At 45.1% G+C, this 16,081-nt stretch overlaps 1 protein-coding gene across 1 annotated transcript in view; it reads right to left on the bottom strand.

The window, feature by feature from the left end:
* Positions 1-4,093, bottom strand: part of LOC116036186 — a gene marked incomplete at its 3' end in the record, with an annotated part of 9,572 nt that extends 5,479 nt beyond the window's left edge. The window contains exons 1-7 of the mRNA XM_036001105.1: positions 3,817-4,093; positions 3,128-3,294; positions 2,185-2,338; positions 1,511-1,695; positions 1,244-1,401; positions 682-855; positions 518-564 (exon numbers count right to left, since the gene is read on the bottom strand). Of these exons, the coding sequence (XP_035856998.1) occupies positions 518-564; positions 682-855; positions 1,244-1,401; positions 1,511-1,695; positions 2,185-2,338; positions 3,128-3,294; positions 3,817-4,093 (1,162 nt within the window). The remainder of the gene's footprint in view (positions 1-517; positions 565-681; positions 856-1,243; positions 1,402-1,510; positions 1,696-2,184; positions 2,339-3,127; positions 3,295-3,816) is intronic.
* Positions 4,094-16,081: the final 11,988 nt, after the last annotated feature.

The raw sequence follows: 16,081 nt of genomic DNA, 5'->3' as shown, positions 1-16,081 counted from the left end.
AACAGAAACGCTGGAGCCTTACGTAGGCTACGGTGACAGTTCTGCATTTAGCCTACATAGAAGCAAAAATATGCCTTTAGACTCAACTCTCTTCAAAAAAACACGTCAGGCAAGATGTTGCTGAACAAAATCCAACCTCAACCAGCAGTCTGCTTATTTTGCTTATGCTGATTGTCTGTCAGATTGGGTCCCTTCTGGTTTTACCCATTTTCTGTAATGACATTTTCTGTAGTCTTGTATTAACTGCTTGTGCTGATTGTCTGCTTAATATTATTCTGTATTCATTGTCTGCATTATTCATTACTACATGATGCTGCCTGACTCCTCTAAGCTCTTCATTCTGTTCAGATGTTTCTTTTTCTCTCTGGTTCTGATTTGAGATGTGTGTTTTTTATATTTAACATCAGGCAGAGGGTCAACAGGTGAAAATTATCCTTTTGGCCCAAATACAGGGATGTTGATCAATGTGCATTCACCCTGAAAATTAGTTAATAATTCAAACTTAAAACACACTCACACTTCTTCACACCAGGTTTCAACCTCTGCGGTCCACCATTGTCCATCCTGCAGGAAGAAATAGTCACAATCAACTTCATACACCTTCACTCAGATCCTCCATTAAACATGAACCAGAGATCCTCGGTTAGTGGCAGAGGGACTGTTTTGTCCATCTGTCCATACCTGAGAGTTTCCAGACTCCAGTTAGGATCCTTAAGTCCTGCTGACAGCAGCTTCACTCCTGAGTCTCCAGGATGATTATAGCTCAGGTCCAGCAATCTCAGATGGGAGGGGTTGGAGCTCAGAGCTGAGGCCAGACAAGAACAGCCTTCCTCTGTGATCAGACAGCCTGACAGACTGCAAAAACACACACAGACACACCCATGCACGCGTTAGATGCATTGTATGCTCATGACAGCAACAAAAACTGTCACTGATGGAGAATAGTGTTCTGAAGTCCTGTAATAAACCTGCTCTTGGTAAATCCAAGTGATATGTCTGTTTCGTGAACAGAAACCTTATCCTGGTGACAGGCTCCAGAGTCAGCGAACCCCTTCAGTACGATATTGCTGCCACGTCTAATACAGAATCATAAAACAGACTAAAGAGACTTATATTATATATAATATAGATATTTAACTTCGTCCTCGGGTCCAGATTAGAAGCTGAGAACTGAGGCCATGGTGTCCACTAAATAATTATTATATGAAGAAAATAAGAGCTCATGAAACAGCTGAATACCAACCTGAGAGTTTCCAGTCTGCAGTCTGGACTCTTCAGTCCAGCAGACACCAGCTTCACTCCTGAATCCTTCAGATCGTTGTTACTCAGGTCCAGCTCTCTCAGACTAGAGGACTGGGAGCTGAGAACTGAGGACAGAGCTTCACAGCTTCTCTCTGACAGGTTACAACCACTCAGTCTGAAGAGGAATCAGCAACACATAAGAAAATAATTACAAGAAAACGTCAGGAAGAAGAAAAACTATATTTCATCTGGATAGTTACGTGTGCACGTACAGAGCTTTGTTGGAGGCTTTGACCACGGGCAGCAGCCTTAGAAGAGCCTCCTCTGAAGCGCCGTATTTCTTCAGGTCAAACACATCCAGATCTTTCTCTGATGACAGTAAGATGAAGACCAGAGCTGACCAGTGAGCAGCGGAGAGACTTCCTGATCTCAGGGATTGTTGGATCTCCTCCACTAGAGAACGATCATTCATTTCATTCAGACAGTGGAACAGATTGATGCTTCTCTCTGGAGACAGATTCTCTCTGATCTTCTTCTTGATGTATTTGGCTGTTTTCTTGTTTGTCTCTGACATACTTCCTGTCTGTGTCAGCAGACCTCGTAGGAGAGCCTGATTGGTCTCCAGTGAAAGACCCAGGAGGAAGCGGAGGAACAAGTCCAGATGTCCATTTGGACTCTGTAAGGCCTCGTCCACAGCACTCTGGTAGAACTGTTTTGATTTGTCTCTGAAAAGTGTACACAACCAGATTGTTTTCCGTTTCTCCAATAGCAGATTGACTCCAGAGTTGGTGAATGTCAGATGGACATGAAGAGCAGCCAGAAACTCGTGAACACTCAGATGGACGAAGCAGAACACATTGTCCTGGTACAGTCCTCTCTCCTCTTTAAAGATCTGTGTGAACACTCCTGAGTACATTGAGGCTGCTCTGATATCGATGCCACACTCTGTCAGGTCTGATTCGTAGAAGATCAGGTGGTCTTTCTGCAGCTGCACAAAAGCCAGTTTTCCCAGAGACTCGATCATCTTCCTGGTGTCTGGACTCCAATGTGGATCCTTCTCCGCTCGTCCATCATACTTGACATTCTTCCGTTTGGACTGAACCACCAGGAATTGGACGTACATCTCAGTCAGGGTCTTGGGCAGCTCTCCTCCATCTCTGGCCTTTGACATGTCCTCCAGAACTGTAGCAGTGATCCAGCAGAAGATTGGGATGTGGCACATGATGTGGAGGCTTCGTGATGTCTTGATGTGGGAGATGATTCTGCTGGCCTGCTCCTCATCTGTGAATCTTTTCTTGAAGTACTCCTCCTTCTGAGGGTCAGTGAATCCTCTGACCTCTGTCACCAGGTCAACACACTCAGGAGGGATCTGATTGGCTGCTGCAGGTCGTGTGGTTATCCAGAGGCGAGCAGAGGGAAGCAGTTTCCCCCTGATGAGGTTTGTCAACAGCACATCCACTGAGGTGGACTCTGTAACATCAGTCAGGATTTTGGTGTTGAGGAAGTCCAGAGGAAGTCGACACTCATCCAGACCGTCAAAGATGAACACAACCTGGAACTCTTCAAACCTGCAGATTCCTGCTTCTTTGGTTTCACTAAAGAATAAATGAACAAGTTCCACCAAGCTGTACTTTTCCTCTTTCAGCACATTCAGCTCTCTGAAAGTGAATGTAAATGTGAACTGGATGTCTTGGTTGGCTTTGTCTTCAGCCCAGTCCAGAGTGAACTTCTGTGTTAAGACTGTTTTCCCGATGCCAGCCACTCCCATTGTTATCACTGTTCTGATTTGTTCATTTCTTCCAGGTGGAGTTTTAAAGATGTCTTTCCATATGATTGTTGTTTCTGGTCTGGCTGGTTTCCAGGATGCTGTTTCAATCTGTCTGACCTCATGTTCAACATTGACCTCTTCAGTCTCTCCCTTTGTGATGTAGATCTCTGTGAACATCTGATCCAGAAAGGTTTTCTTTCCTGCTTTAGCAATTCCCTCAAACACACACTGGAACTTGTTTTGTGAGTTGGATTTGACTTTTCGCTGGCATGAAGCAAGAATATCTGAAAACATAAAACAATGAAATCCATGAGGGGTTGTTGCAGTTAATGTCTGTGCACATTTCTGTTTTTTCTAAAATCTATTTAAGAGATTAACTTATTTAAAATGACTTATTATTCCTCAACAACTGATATGTTGTGTTTCTGTGGTCTCCAAAGAAACCAGAAGGTGTATGAATTAATTACAGAGGGATGGGAATTAATATTGTCCAAGCTTTTTCTCACTGTGGCATCAATGTGTACAATTGTTAACCAGAAGAGCCTGCCAAAAACTGGATTGTCTGACTCTGTTTCATCAACTTTTGTTCTTGGAGACACAATTGGTTTCTGTGGTAGATGTGTGTTTGGTAGCTTGTTCTGTTGTTGTAAGCAGAATATATACGTCTATCTTTGTAGGTAAGAGGGAGACATTGGCTACAAAGCTACTGTTTGTTGAAGACATTGTGATATCTTTGATATTTTGTTACATCCATTTTCTATTTCATAATATTATATATACAGTATATTATATATAAGATGACTTACCTGAAGGTTCTGAGATGGTGTTTGATAAATTCTTCAGTAGCTCATTCTGATTTATCTTCACTAAAACTATTCTGGTCACTTTAATAGTGTTCATACTGTAGGTCGAGAACATCTGGTCCACTGTCTTCACCCTGTTTACTTTCTCCAGTTTGCTCTTTGGGATTGCTGGGAAGTCTTCAAGGGCCCCTTTCTGCTGTAGGTACCACTTAAATTTTTCAAAGTCCTCATCTCCCAAATCTTCTAAAGTTCTTAAAACGACCTCTGGAGGCGTTGCCATCTTTGGTCTCTGCAAAGATCCAAAAGATACCAAAAAAACACTGTCACCTCATATACCTCTGTTATCTTCACTTTCTATTTTTTTCTTAGCTCCACCCTAAGACGTTGGTATTTTCCAAGCTTCTCAAATTAATTCTTCAATTTCAATTCAAATTGTATTCATAGTGTCAAATAATAAGATAACTTACCTCCGATCACTTTACAGGTAGAGTCTAGACCTAATCATTCCCTCAGAGAGGCATTTGGTGCGACAGTGGCGAGTTTAGTCTGGATCTGAAAGTCCTACAGGATCTTGGATATACTGTATAAGATAAAACTTAATATGTGACTGTGCGATAGTCTTTGTATATGACAGCCTGAATTGAGAATGTTTCGCTGATTGTTGACTCCTGTAAGGTTAATTATTGTACGAATAAAATGAAATGAGTTTCAAAGAAGCATCTAAACAGGTTGTGCATTCTTATTTTGCATTTTGTTTTGTTTCTGATTAATTTGCCCAACCCTGTTTATGACAAACTTATTTAGTGAAGTTGAATCACACAGATGCAGGAGGCATTTACTCTGCTTCCCCATGAAAAGCCATGTTTGAGACTTTTTACTATTTACCATCGACCTTTAATGTACATTTTATATATGAGAAATATACTTTAGGCATGCAGTTCATATTTTATCAAACCTATCTAACTATTATTCTATCTATAATATTTATCTAATTTCTATTTGCGTAAACTGAATGAAGCAGCATACTCAAACAAGGGTGCACAGTACAGCACATATAGATATTCAAATGATGACTACACCAATTTTATCAAGCACAAGTACAGCTACACAGTATCTGATTGTGTATTATCAATGCTCCAAAAACTACAGAAATTTGGTACAGTGTATGTATAGGAAGACATGAGAGCAAATTTTTTAAAGGCCTTCAACATGTCAGGTTTTCATCTGTTGTTGTTTCTTCAGCTGTAGTTACAGAGTGACGCCACCAGGTGGATACACTACATTAGGAATATAGCCGTCAGCAGCTGTAGTTACAGACTGACGCCACCAGGTGGAGACACTACATCAGGAATATATCCGTTAGCAGTCGGAACATGTTCAATGTTTAAATAAAGTGTATACGTGACAGGGAATGGCACTGGAGGTTGGACCCAAATGCAGAGAGCAGGCAGGCAGGAGTAAGTTCGAGTAGCGGATTTATTAGACCAACAAAACAAAATACTTAACAACAAAGGGAGTCCTGAGATGAGCAGGCAAAAACTAATCCAGTGTAGAAATGACGAAAGGAATCCAATCCAAACAAGGTAGAACAAAAACCAGGGAAATCCAGGAAGCACAGAGCTACCCCGCATTTCCACAGGATGCGGAACGTCTGCGGACCAGCTCCGCTGCGGAAAGGCTGCGTGCACCGCCGTCCATCAATACCCACCAGGTCCGGATTTGTTGCGTAACGGCTGCAGCCAGCCGACCACGAGATCTCGCAAATTCACGTATGTTTGCGCGATATAACAGGATGTAGTTTATATAAACAGAACCACAAAACCAACAACAGTTTGTTTCCATCCAGAGGAGTAGAGGGGAAACAACTCTGAGCTGTGTTTTCAAGGTGTAGTGCAGGGAAATATGACCCGCTGTGAGCACTGTGTATTTTATTTTGAAAAGTAACCGGATGTTTTATTTTGTTTATGTGCTCGACTTCCTGTCCCGCACAATCTGAATTGTGCTGAATTGCTGCGGAGCTCTCCGTCGTCCGTCAAAAATAGAAGCTCTGTGTATCTGCTGTGGAGGGCTGCGGACTGACGGAGCTGGGACGGAGTCGGGACGCAGACGTTCCAAAGTCAGTGGAAATACACACACTGACTTTAATGGAAACCAAATGACTCCGTCAACGTTCCGCAGACGTTCCGCATCCAGTGGAAATTGCCTGCTAGACACGAACTGACAAAGGGAGGAACGACAGGAACAAAAACACACCAACCAGCAGCAGAAACGTAACATAATAATCCGACAAAGGACAAGGGAAACACAGAGACTATATACACAGGGTAACGAACACTAACAAGGGACAGGTGATACAACAGGTGGAGAAAACATGAAACCAACTAAGACAAAGAAACTTGACACAAGGACTGGTGAACTGGGGTCCATTTCAGGAAGGAGGTTTAACAAACTCTGAGTCTAACCCTGATGTCTGAGTTGATTTACCCTGAGATGGAAACTCTGAGTTTTCGGTTCCAGAACAGCTGATTAGAGTTGGTTCAATCAACTCCGAGTATGTTCACGCGCGTGCACCACCACAATAAAAAAGCAGCATGAATGGAGCCATGATACTACGATTCACCATGGTAACAACCACAAACAAACGGGTCGGCGGAAATACTCATGCGCACAAACAGTGAGTTTGAACATGTATTTTGTTAAAAAAGCAAGACAGCGGCTGCTGCAAAAAAGAGAGAATCAGGCGCATTTTAATGCAGTTTGTTCTTTTTTATTCTGCATGAATAAAAACGTAATAAATAAAACTTATTGTTAGGCAGATTATAAAACGTTTTTTTCTCAAACATGTCATGTCCTTTTGGCGACGATCCCGTTAATGAAAAAGCTGTATTACTTCACATAGAGTTACGTTGGGCAACCCGTTCTCATTCCGAACTCATAAAATAAGGACGTTTGGACAGTGGCTATCAGTGTCTGATGTGACGAAAAAGGCGTCTTTCAGCGTGTTTGTGTAACGCACTGGGGAGAGCAGCAGTTAGAGAGGATTTAGAGAGTAGTATGTATGGGTGAATTTCCGCGCAAGGAGGTTGGTTGGGGTGGTGGATGGGTCAAACACACACAGGACTTTCACCCAGGAGAGCGGGGTTTGCATCCCGCTTGTCACGCTTGCTATATCCATCCATCCATCCATCTTCGTCCGCTTATCCGGTAACGGGTCGCGGGGGTAGCAGCTCCAGCAGGGGACCCCAAACTTCCCTTTCCCGAGCCACATTAACCAACTCCGACTGGGGGATCCCGAGGCATTCCCAGGCCAGGTTGGAGATATAATCCCTCCACCTAGTCCTGGGTCTTCCCCGAGGCCTCCTTCCAGCTGGGCGTGCCTGGAACACCTCCCTAGGGAGGCGCCCAGGGGGCATCCTTACCAGATGCCCGAACCACCTCAACTGGCTCCTTTCGACGCGAAGGAGCAGCGGCTCTACTCCGAGCTCCTCACGGATGACTGAGCTTCTCACCCTATCTCTAAGGGAGACGCCAGCCACCCTCCTGAGGAAACCCATTTCGGCCGCTTGTACCCTGGATCTCGTTCTTTCGGTCATGACCCAGCCTTCATGACCATAGGTGAGGGTAGGAACGAAAACTGACCGGTAGATCGAGAGCTTTGCCTTCTGGCTCAGCTCTCTTTTCGTCACAACGGTGCGATAAATTGAATGTAATACCGCACCCGCTGCGCCGATTCTCCGACCAATCTCCCGCTCCATTGTCCCCTCAATCGCGAACAAGACCCCAAGGTACTTGAACTCCTTCACTTGGGGTAAGGACTCATTCCCTACCTGGAGAAGGCACTCCATCGGTTTCCTGCTGAGAACCATGGCCTCCGATTTAGAGGTGCTGATCCTCATCCCAGCCGCTTCACACTCGGCTGCGAACCGATCCAGTGAGTGCTGAAGGTCACAGGCCGATGATGCCATCAGGACCACATCATCCGCAAAAAGCAGCGATGAGATCCCCAGCTCACCGAACTGCAACCCCTCTCCACCCCGACTACGCCTCGATATCCTGTCCATAAATACTACAAACAGGATTGGTGACAAAGCGCAGCCCTGGCGGAGGCCAACCCTCACCTGAAACGAGTCCGACTTACTGCCGAGAACCCGGACACAGCTCTCGCTTTGGTCGTACAGAGATTGGATGGCCCTGAGAAGGGACCCCCTCACCCCATACTCCCGCAGCACCTCCCACAGTATCTCCCGGGGGACCCGGTCATACGCCTTCTCCAGATCCACAAAACACATGTAGACCGGTTGGGCATACTCCCAGGCTCCCTCCAGGATCCTTGCAAGAGTAAAGATCTGGTCCGTTGTTCCACGACCAGGACGGAATCCGCATTGTTCCTCTTCAACCTGAGGTTCGACTATCGACCGAACCCTCCTTTCCAGCACCTTGGAGTAGACTTTACCGGGGAGGCTGAGAAGTGTGATACCCCTGTAATTGGCACACACCCTCTGGTCCCCCTTTTTGAAAAGGGGAACCACCACCCCGGTCTGCCACTCCTTAGGCACCGTCCCAGACTTCCACGCAATGTTGAAGAGGCGTGTCAACCAAGACAACCCCTCCACACCCAGAGCTTTAAGCATTTCTGGACGGATCTCATCAATCCCTGGGGCTTTGCCACTGTGGAGTTGTTTAACTACCTCAGCAACTTCCACCAGGGAAATTGACGACAATCCCCCATCATCCTCCAGCTCTGCCTCTACCATAGAGGGCGTATTAGTCGGATTTAGGAGTTCCTCAAAGTGCTCCTTCCACCGCCCTATTACCTCCTCAGTTGAGGTCAACAGCGTCCCATCCTTACTGTACACAGCTTGGATGTTTCCCCGCTTCCCCCTCCTGAGGTGGCGAACGGTTTTCCAGAAGCACCTTGGTGCCGACCGAAAGTCCTTCTCCATGTCTTCTCCGAACTCCTCCCACACCCGCTGCTTTGCCTCTTTCACGGCAGAGGCTGCAGCCCTTCGGGCCCTTCGGTACCTTGCAACTGCCTCCGGAGTCCTCTGGGATAACATATCCCAGAAAGACTCCTTCTTCAGTCGGACGGCTTCCCTGACCACCGGTGTCCACCACGGTGTTCGTGGGTTGCCGCCCCTTGAGGCACCTAAGACCCTAAGACCACAGCTCCCCGCCGCAGCTTCAGCAATGGAAACTTTGAACATTGTCCACTCGGGTTCAATGCCCCCAGCCTCCACAGGGATGCACGAAAAGCTCCGCCGGAGGAGTGAGTTGAAAGTCTGTCGGACAGGGGCCTCCTCCAGACGTTCCCAGTTCACCCGCACTACCCGTTTGGGTTTACCAGGTCTGTCCAGAGTCTTCCCCCACCCTCTGACCCAACTCACCACCAGATGGTGATCAGTTGACAGCTCTGCCCCTCTCTTCACCCGAGTGTCCAAAACATACGGCCTCAGATCAGATGAAACGATTATAAAATCGATCATTGACCTTTGGCCTAGGGTGCTCTGGTACCAAGTACACTTATGAGCATCCCTATGTTCGAACATGGTGTTCGTTATAGACAATCCATGACTAGCACAGAAGTCTAACAACAAACAACCACTCTGGTTTAGATCAGGGAGGCCGTTCCTCCCAATCACGCCTCTCCATGTGTCTCCATCATTGCCCACGTGCGCGTTGAAGTCCCCCAGCAGAACTATGGAGTCCCCCACTGGAGCCCCATACAGGACTCCATTCAAGGTCTCCAAGAAGGCCGAATACTCCGAGCTCTTGTTTGGTGCATACGCACAAACAATAGTCAGAGTTTTCCCCCCCACAACCCGCAGGCGTAGGGAGGCGACCCTCTCGTCCACCGGGGTAAACTCCAACGTAGCGGCGCTCAGCCGGGGGCTTGTGAGTATCCCCACACCCGCCCGGCGCCTCACACCCTGGGCAACTCCGGAGAAGAAAAGAGTCCAACCCCTATCCAGGAGTATGGTTCCAGAACCGAGACTGTGCGTAGAGGTAAGCCCCACCAGATCCAACTGGTAGCGCTCCACCTCCCGCACAAGTTCCGGTTCCTTCCCCCACAGAGAGGTGACGTTCCACGTCCCCAGAGCCAGCGTCTGCTGCCCGGGTCTGGTCCGTCGAGGCCCCTGACCTTCACTGCCACCCATGTGGCAGCGCACCCGACCCCAGCGGTTCCTCCCACAGGTGGTGGGCCCATGGGTTGGAGAGAGAGGTGCCACGTAGCTTTTTCGGGCTGTGCCCGGCCGGGCTCCGTGGCAAACCCGGCCACCAGGCGCTCGCTGACGGGCCCTCCATCTGGGCCTGGCTCCAGACGGGGGCCCCGGGCTTCCTCCGGGCAGGGTCACATCATCTCTACCTCGTTTTTTCATAGGGTTTTTGAACGCTTGCTATAGTCGCTTTTTATTTTCCTCCCACGTGTCACAGAACCGTACGCCCACCCACGACCCTTTCCTAAACATAACCATGTCACGCTTGCTATAGTCGCTTTTTATTTTCCTCCCACGTGTCACAGAACCGTACGCCCACCCACGACCCTTTCCTAAACATAACCACCCCGTTCTTCCCGCGTGTCACAGAACCGTACGCCCACCCACGACCCTTTCCTAAACATAACCACCCCGTTCTTCCCGCGTGTCACAGAACCGTACGCCCACCCACGACCTTTTCCTTAACATAACTGCGTCAAAAGGGACGGCAACAGTCCCGACCAAGCGCGTTTACTTATAGCGCTAAAGGAGACTTTTAGCGTCAATAAGAACGACAAAGGCACCTGACCAAGCATCCATATTTTACGAGATGAGTGTGAGAACCTGTTGCGTCGGGAGATGATATTGAGTCCCGACTAAATGTATTTTCATTTCCACATTTTTTCACAGTCCATCAGATATGTAGATACCTTATCCGTCCTCATATCACTAACATCCACCATCGTGGACATGCTTTAACATCCCAGCTGATTCTTTGTGTCGCATTACGTTTTTTGCAAACGGCAGTTTGACTGCAAGTGTGACTCGCTCTGAAACTTTTTTTAAACGTTTTTTTGTAGTTGTTCCCTGGACACAAACCAGTGAGAGCCATTAAAAGAAATAAATTATTATATATTATAGTTCTGTTAATGATCATGGTGCTGCAGCCTCAGAGTGGGATATAGTAGTAGGCCTAGCTTACTTTTTCGCCCGCAGGATTGCACCCAATTGAAATTATAGGTGTAATACAATTCCAGTTTTCACCAGTAATATTATAAGTTAACTGTGATTAAATATGAAATTAATACACTGTTAATGCTTACACATTGACTCGAGCAGCAATTTTCTCCCACATCAATTCTCTCTCTGTTGCAGCAGCAGCCGCTGTCTTGCTTTTTTAATGTAATACATGTTCAAACTCGTTGTTTGTGCGCATGAGTATTTCCGCCGACCCGTTTGTTTGTGGTTGTTACCATGGTGAATCATAGTATCATGGCTCCATTCATGCTGCTTTTTTTTTTGCGCGCGCGTGAACATACTCTGAGTTGATTGAGCCAACTCATATCAGCTGTTCTGGAACTGAAACCTCAGAGTTTCCATCTCAGGGTAAATCAACTCAGACATCAGGGTTACACTCAGAGTTTGTTAAACCTCCTTCCTGAAACGGACCCCAGGTGAAAGACAGACAATAACAAAGGCGGGAAAACCAAAAGACAAGGAACACTAAGGGGAACAGAAAAACGTAAAATAAAACAGGGAGTCCAAACACAAAAAACACAAGAGCGGGGCAGACGTGACAATACAGACATTAATAAATGTAGTTTTCAGTGGAGATAACTGAGCACATTACCTCTACTCCAACTTTGATTTGATACCTTTATTTACTTTTTAGATTCAGATTAATAATACAAAATATAGGGGGGTGTTTGGCTCCTAAGACACAGGACTTTAAAGAGGGGGAGCAGAGTTTGTGTCCTGGTAGAAGTTAAGGAGAAAACACAAGACTTTCACCCAGGAAACAGATGTTCATGTCCTTGGAGTATTGTTTTAACCCAAACCACAATGTTTTTTCTAATCTTAACTAGTCGTTTTGGTGTCTAAAGTTAAAGGGTAACTCTCGCTGAAATGCAAATGCAGAACCACCACTTTTAAGATTGACCGTATTGTTGTTTTGGGTTAAATGGCCTTTTGAATAGGAGAGCTAGGGGCACTACTATGATCACATCAAAATCGCTATTTTTATAACACTAAGAAGGCTCGACACAACATGAAACTTTGTTCCAAGTATCACCAGGGGCTCTACACATTGAGAACATTGTTAGTGTACACAGACACTTTTTGACTGGCGAGATGGGGGCGAGCAGAAACACCAACTGCTAAAGTGAATTGTTCAAAACCTTTCTTTTTAGTAAACTCTGTGAACACAAACAATGTTCTCAATGCTGGAGTTCATGTGTAGAGCCCCTGGTGATACTTGGAGCAAAGTTTCATGTTGTGTGGAGCCTTCTTAGTGGTTTAAAAATAGTGATTTTGATGTGATCTTAGTAGTGCCCCTAGCACTCCCATTCAAAAGACCATTGAACCAAAACACCAGCACGGTCCATATTAAAAGTGGCGTTTCCATCCTAATTATGGTTTTAAACAAAAGTTTGACTCGATACATTCACAAAAAGACCCTAGGTTGCATTTTGGTGAGAGTTACTTTTTAATTGTAGTTGGAGAGATGTATCAGTTGCCCAATAACGTTACATCACAGCTTGTTTTCACCGCAGCAACAAAGTGTTTCCTGCTGAGTCCTAATCATCGCCCGTCTGCGACCTTCCCCTACACATCTCTGAGAGCCCTGACAGACCCTAAATCACACTGAACTCATCTTTCTCATTCAAAGCAACTCTTTATCTGGACTTCTCTCTGCTTGCTGCTCACACAGACGGCCATCTCGATTCACAGCTTTAAACAGTCACACTTTCACCATCAATTCAACCGTTTCTCCAAAAACAACAATCAATGACATCATCTCAACCAATCATAGCTCCGCTTACTGAACTTTCAGCCATCAGCGTGCATCTCTTCTGTCCTCAGCAGGTCTGCGTAGAAAAGGAGCTTCAACTTCCATCAGACGAAGTGAAGCGGCGCTTCTTATCGTTCGTCTGTGTGTGCAGTCTTACTCGTTGGACTGAGTCTGACCTTTGTCACATCATCAACATAAAACTTTTTCACAGCTGATACAGAACTCTTTCAACATTAAATCTGGGCTTGGTTTTATTGGTGTTTCAACATACCCTCTTCCCTTCCCCCTTGGTATGACAAAAACAGCAGACATTGCACGGAGGCCACATGGAGAACAGAGGGAAAGTATGCAGGCCTGGAGTGGGGGATTGTGCTTCTTGGAAACAATGAGAAATACATTTAGCGCGATTTCACACCTATCGTTTGGTGGACTCGCTGCGAGTCGGGGGTGAAGGTGCAACATTGTGGCATTTTGCATCTGGTTCGGTTTGCATTCACACTGCACTTTGTTTTGATTTTTAAAAAATCATGCCAACAATTATTTTAAGTCAAGTCAATCACTTAAAGATCTCAGAGGTAGATGAGGACCTAAGCACTAAAAGATATGTATAAAGGCTTTAGGCCGCCCACATGTTATTGTAGGCCCAGTTTAAGATGCAACTTCATTTTATACAATATATGTAGTCTTTGGTGTATGGGGTCTTTGATCCATCTCTCTTTCAGTCCAGGGGTCCTTAAAAAAGGTTAAAGACCCCTGGTATAGAGTAGAGATCTTCAACAGGTGGTCCGGGACCCTTAGGGGCCCCTCAGAGTTACTTCAGGGGGGCCCCAAGTTATAGTTTAACCATTATGAGTCACATAAATTCAACATATTATTAGCATAAATCGGCATATTTGGGATTTGTTTTTAAATTTACACAACATTGTGGTAGTGTCTGTGTGTGTGTGTGTTGTGGTAGCCACTAAGGTAGCCATCCACAAATACCATAGCTTTAAGCCACATGTATGTTTAACATTAAAACATGATGTAGAAAAATATGAATATGTCAATTATTATTTTAATAGTTTATACTGTATGCAACATAAAAAGGTATGTATAGAGGCTTTAGTCCACCCACATGTTATTGTAGGCCAAGTTTAATATGCAACACAATTTTAACTCAATTTGGTGGGGGTCCCTGCTCCGTCTATCTTTTAGCTAAGGGTTCCTTGGCCTAAAAAACTTTGAAGACCCCGGGATTAGAGCAGTGTTTCACAAATGGGGGTACGTGTCCCCGTAGGGGTACTTTGTAGGACTGCAGGGGGTATGTGTCCCCCTAGGGGTACTCTGGAGGACTGCAGGGGGTACGTGTCCCCCTAGGGGTACATTGGAGGACTGTCACTTTTTTCAAAATGTTGTCACTTATTTGAATTTGTTGTCCCTTTTGTCGCCCTAATGTTGCCTTCCTTCTTTCTTAGTTACTATAGTTACTATACTTTTTGTTATAATTTTCGACGTATTCTTGCCTTATTTCCTTCCTCCTACCGTCTTTTTCCAAGTTTTTGTCTCCTTTTTTCATCATCATTTAAATGTTTTCCAGGTACAACGCTACCCTGGAAATCCTGAGTTCTCACGAGAGCACTATTTGAATTTGCTCAGCGAGTCACTCTGGCATCGAGCAATGCTGCTCATTAGCTAATCCCTTATCTGTGCTGCATAGTTATGAAGTCTTGATGTAAAAGCTGTCAGATGGATAGACTTAGGCTGAATGGGAAAAAAAATCACCAATCAACCAAATGGTGACAGTTAAGGATATGACAGCAGATTGTTGGAGGGGGTTGGCAGCGTCCACCCTGTTCTCACTCCCAACTCGTAAAATACAGACACTTGGGCCGTGTCTGGCAGCATCAGATACGTTTCAGTTTAAAACAGGGAGGCACCAAATCCAGAATTGTAGAATTATTTCCCAGCGAACCGAACCCTACGCTTGCACTACGTGCGCTACGCTGGTCGACGTAATGACAGCGCCATTGATTACGGGAAGGTGTTTACATTGGTGGACCGTTCAATGCAGTAGGCTGTGAGAAAGTGAAAATGGAAATGGTGAGCAGAAAAAGTGTTGGTTGGCAGTACTTTCAGTCAAAAGAAGGCCATTCAAGTCTAGCTACATCTTCAATTTGCAATGCCCATTTGCTTATTTTCTTTTTTCTTGCACATATTGAAAAATAGTTCCATGCAAGAAGATGGCTCGGGTCTGTGTTGTTTGGCTGTGTTTTGATGCTTGCATGGCTTCTTATACTGAATGGGGATACTGTTGATGTGTAACTGTGCTAATGTCTTGCTGCTACCTGTAGCTCTGCATGGCTCACTGACAAAGCTTATTTGTTGCTCTAGCTGTCTGTAAGGTGTCTTGTTGACTTCTGTCTGTATAGTTTAACATGTGCTAATGTCTTGCTGTTTCCTGTTGCTCTGAGGGCTATTTCACAAAACCAAGATAAGGGATTAAGCCGGGATTTCCCAGTTATCTTAGCTCAATTTAGCCTTGACTCGGTTTCACTAAAGCAGAGGCACCTAAGTTACCATGGAGATTTATTCTGTACAGCTAGCCTGGTCCCGACCAGGCTAGCAGCCAGGATTTATTAATCCTGGAGCCTTTTCTGTTCACTCAGCAGTGGGTTTACCTTATTGTTATCAGCCTGCATTAAAATACAACAAGTGCATGTTACCATTATTCTTTATAATTATGGAAGTTACAGCAGTTGTTGAGATAATTAGAAAAGGCTGATCGAGTTGCCAAATGGGTTTTAAATGAAGTCTGTTACTAAGGGAAATATATAAAGTGCTGTACATGTGTGTTTCTATAGTGGACCAATGCAAGGATTCAATAAATTGGCATTCTTAGCACACAACGTGTGTTGTCCAGTAAACTGGGACTATAATTTGGGAGGATTGTACAATGATCTTTAATTATAGTGTTAGTTCACTATCACTGACTATAGCCTACAGTGTAGACTACTGTACAACAGGGAGAGGACACCCCAATGGCTTTTGACCTTATATTTAGCGGGTGGGGAATTAACTGATGAATATCACTCTGTTACATTCATATTTACAGTGTGCATTGAGTTTATCACTTAATTATCTTTATAGTTTCTAGATTTTAGAGTCCAATTTCTTCAGTGTCTTTCTTTTCTCTGTGCACATATACGAGGGAGCAAAGCATATAATATGAAAAGAAGGAAACTCAGCCTCTGTAAGAAAAAAAAATTGTTTGTGAGTTTGTGAATTTCCTGAGTAACATTAT

The sequence above is a fragment of the Sander lucioperca genome, chromosome 5, assembly GCF_008315115.2.
Source record: "Sander lucioperca isolate FBNREF2018 chromosome 5, SLUC_FBN_1.2, whole genome shotgun sequence".
NCBI classification, from domain to species: domain Eukaryota; kingdom Metazoa; phylum Chordata; class Actinopteri; order Perciformes; family Percidae; genus Sander; species Sander lucioperca.
The sequence above is the reverse complement of the archived record's forward strand: the minus strand, read 5'-3'. Positions and strand labels throughout refer to the sequence as shown.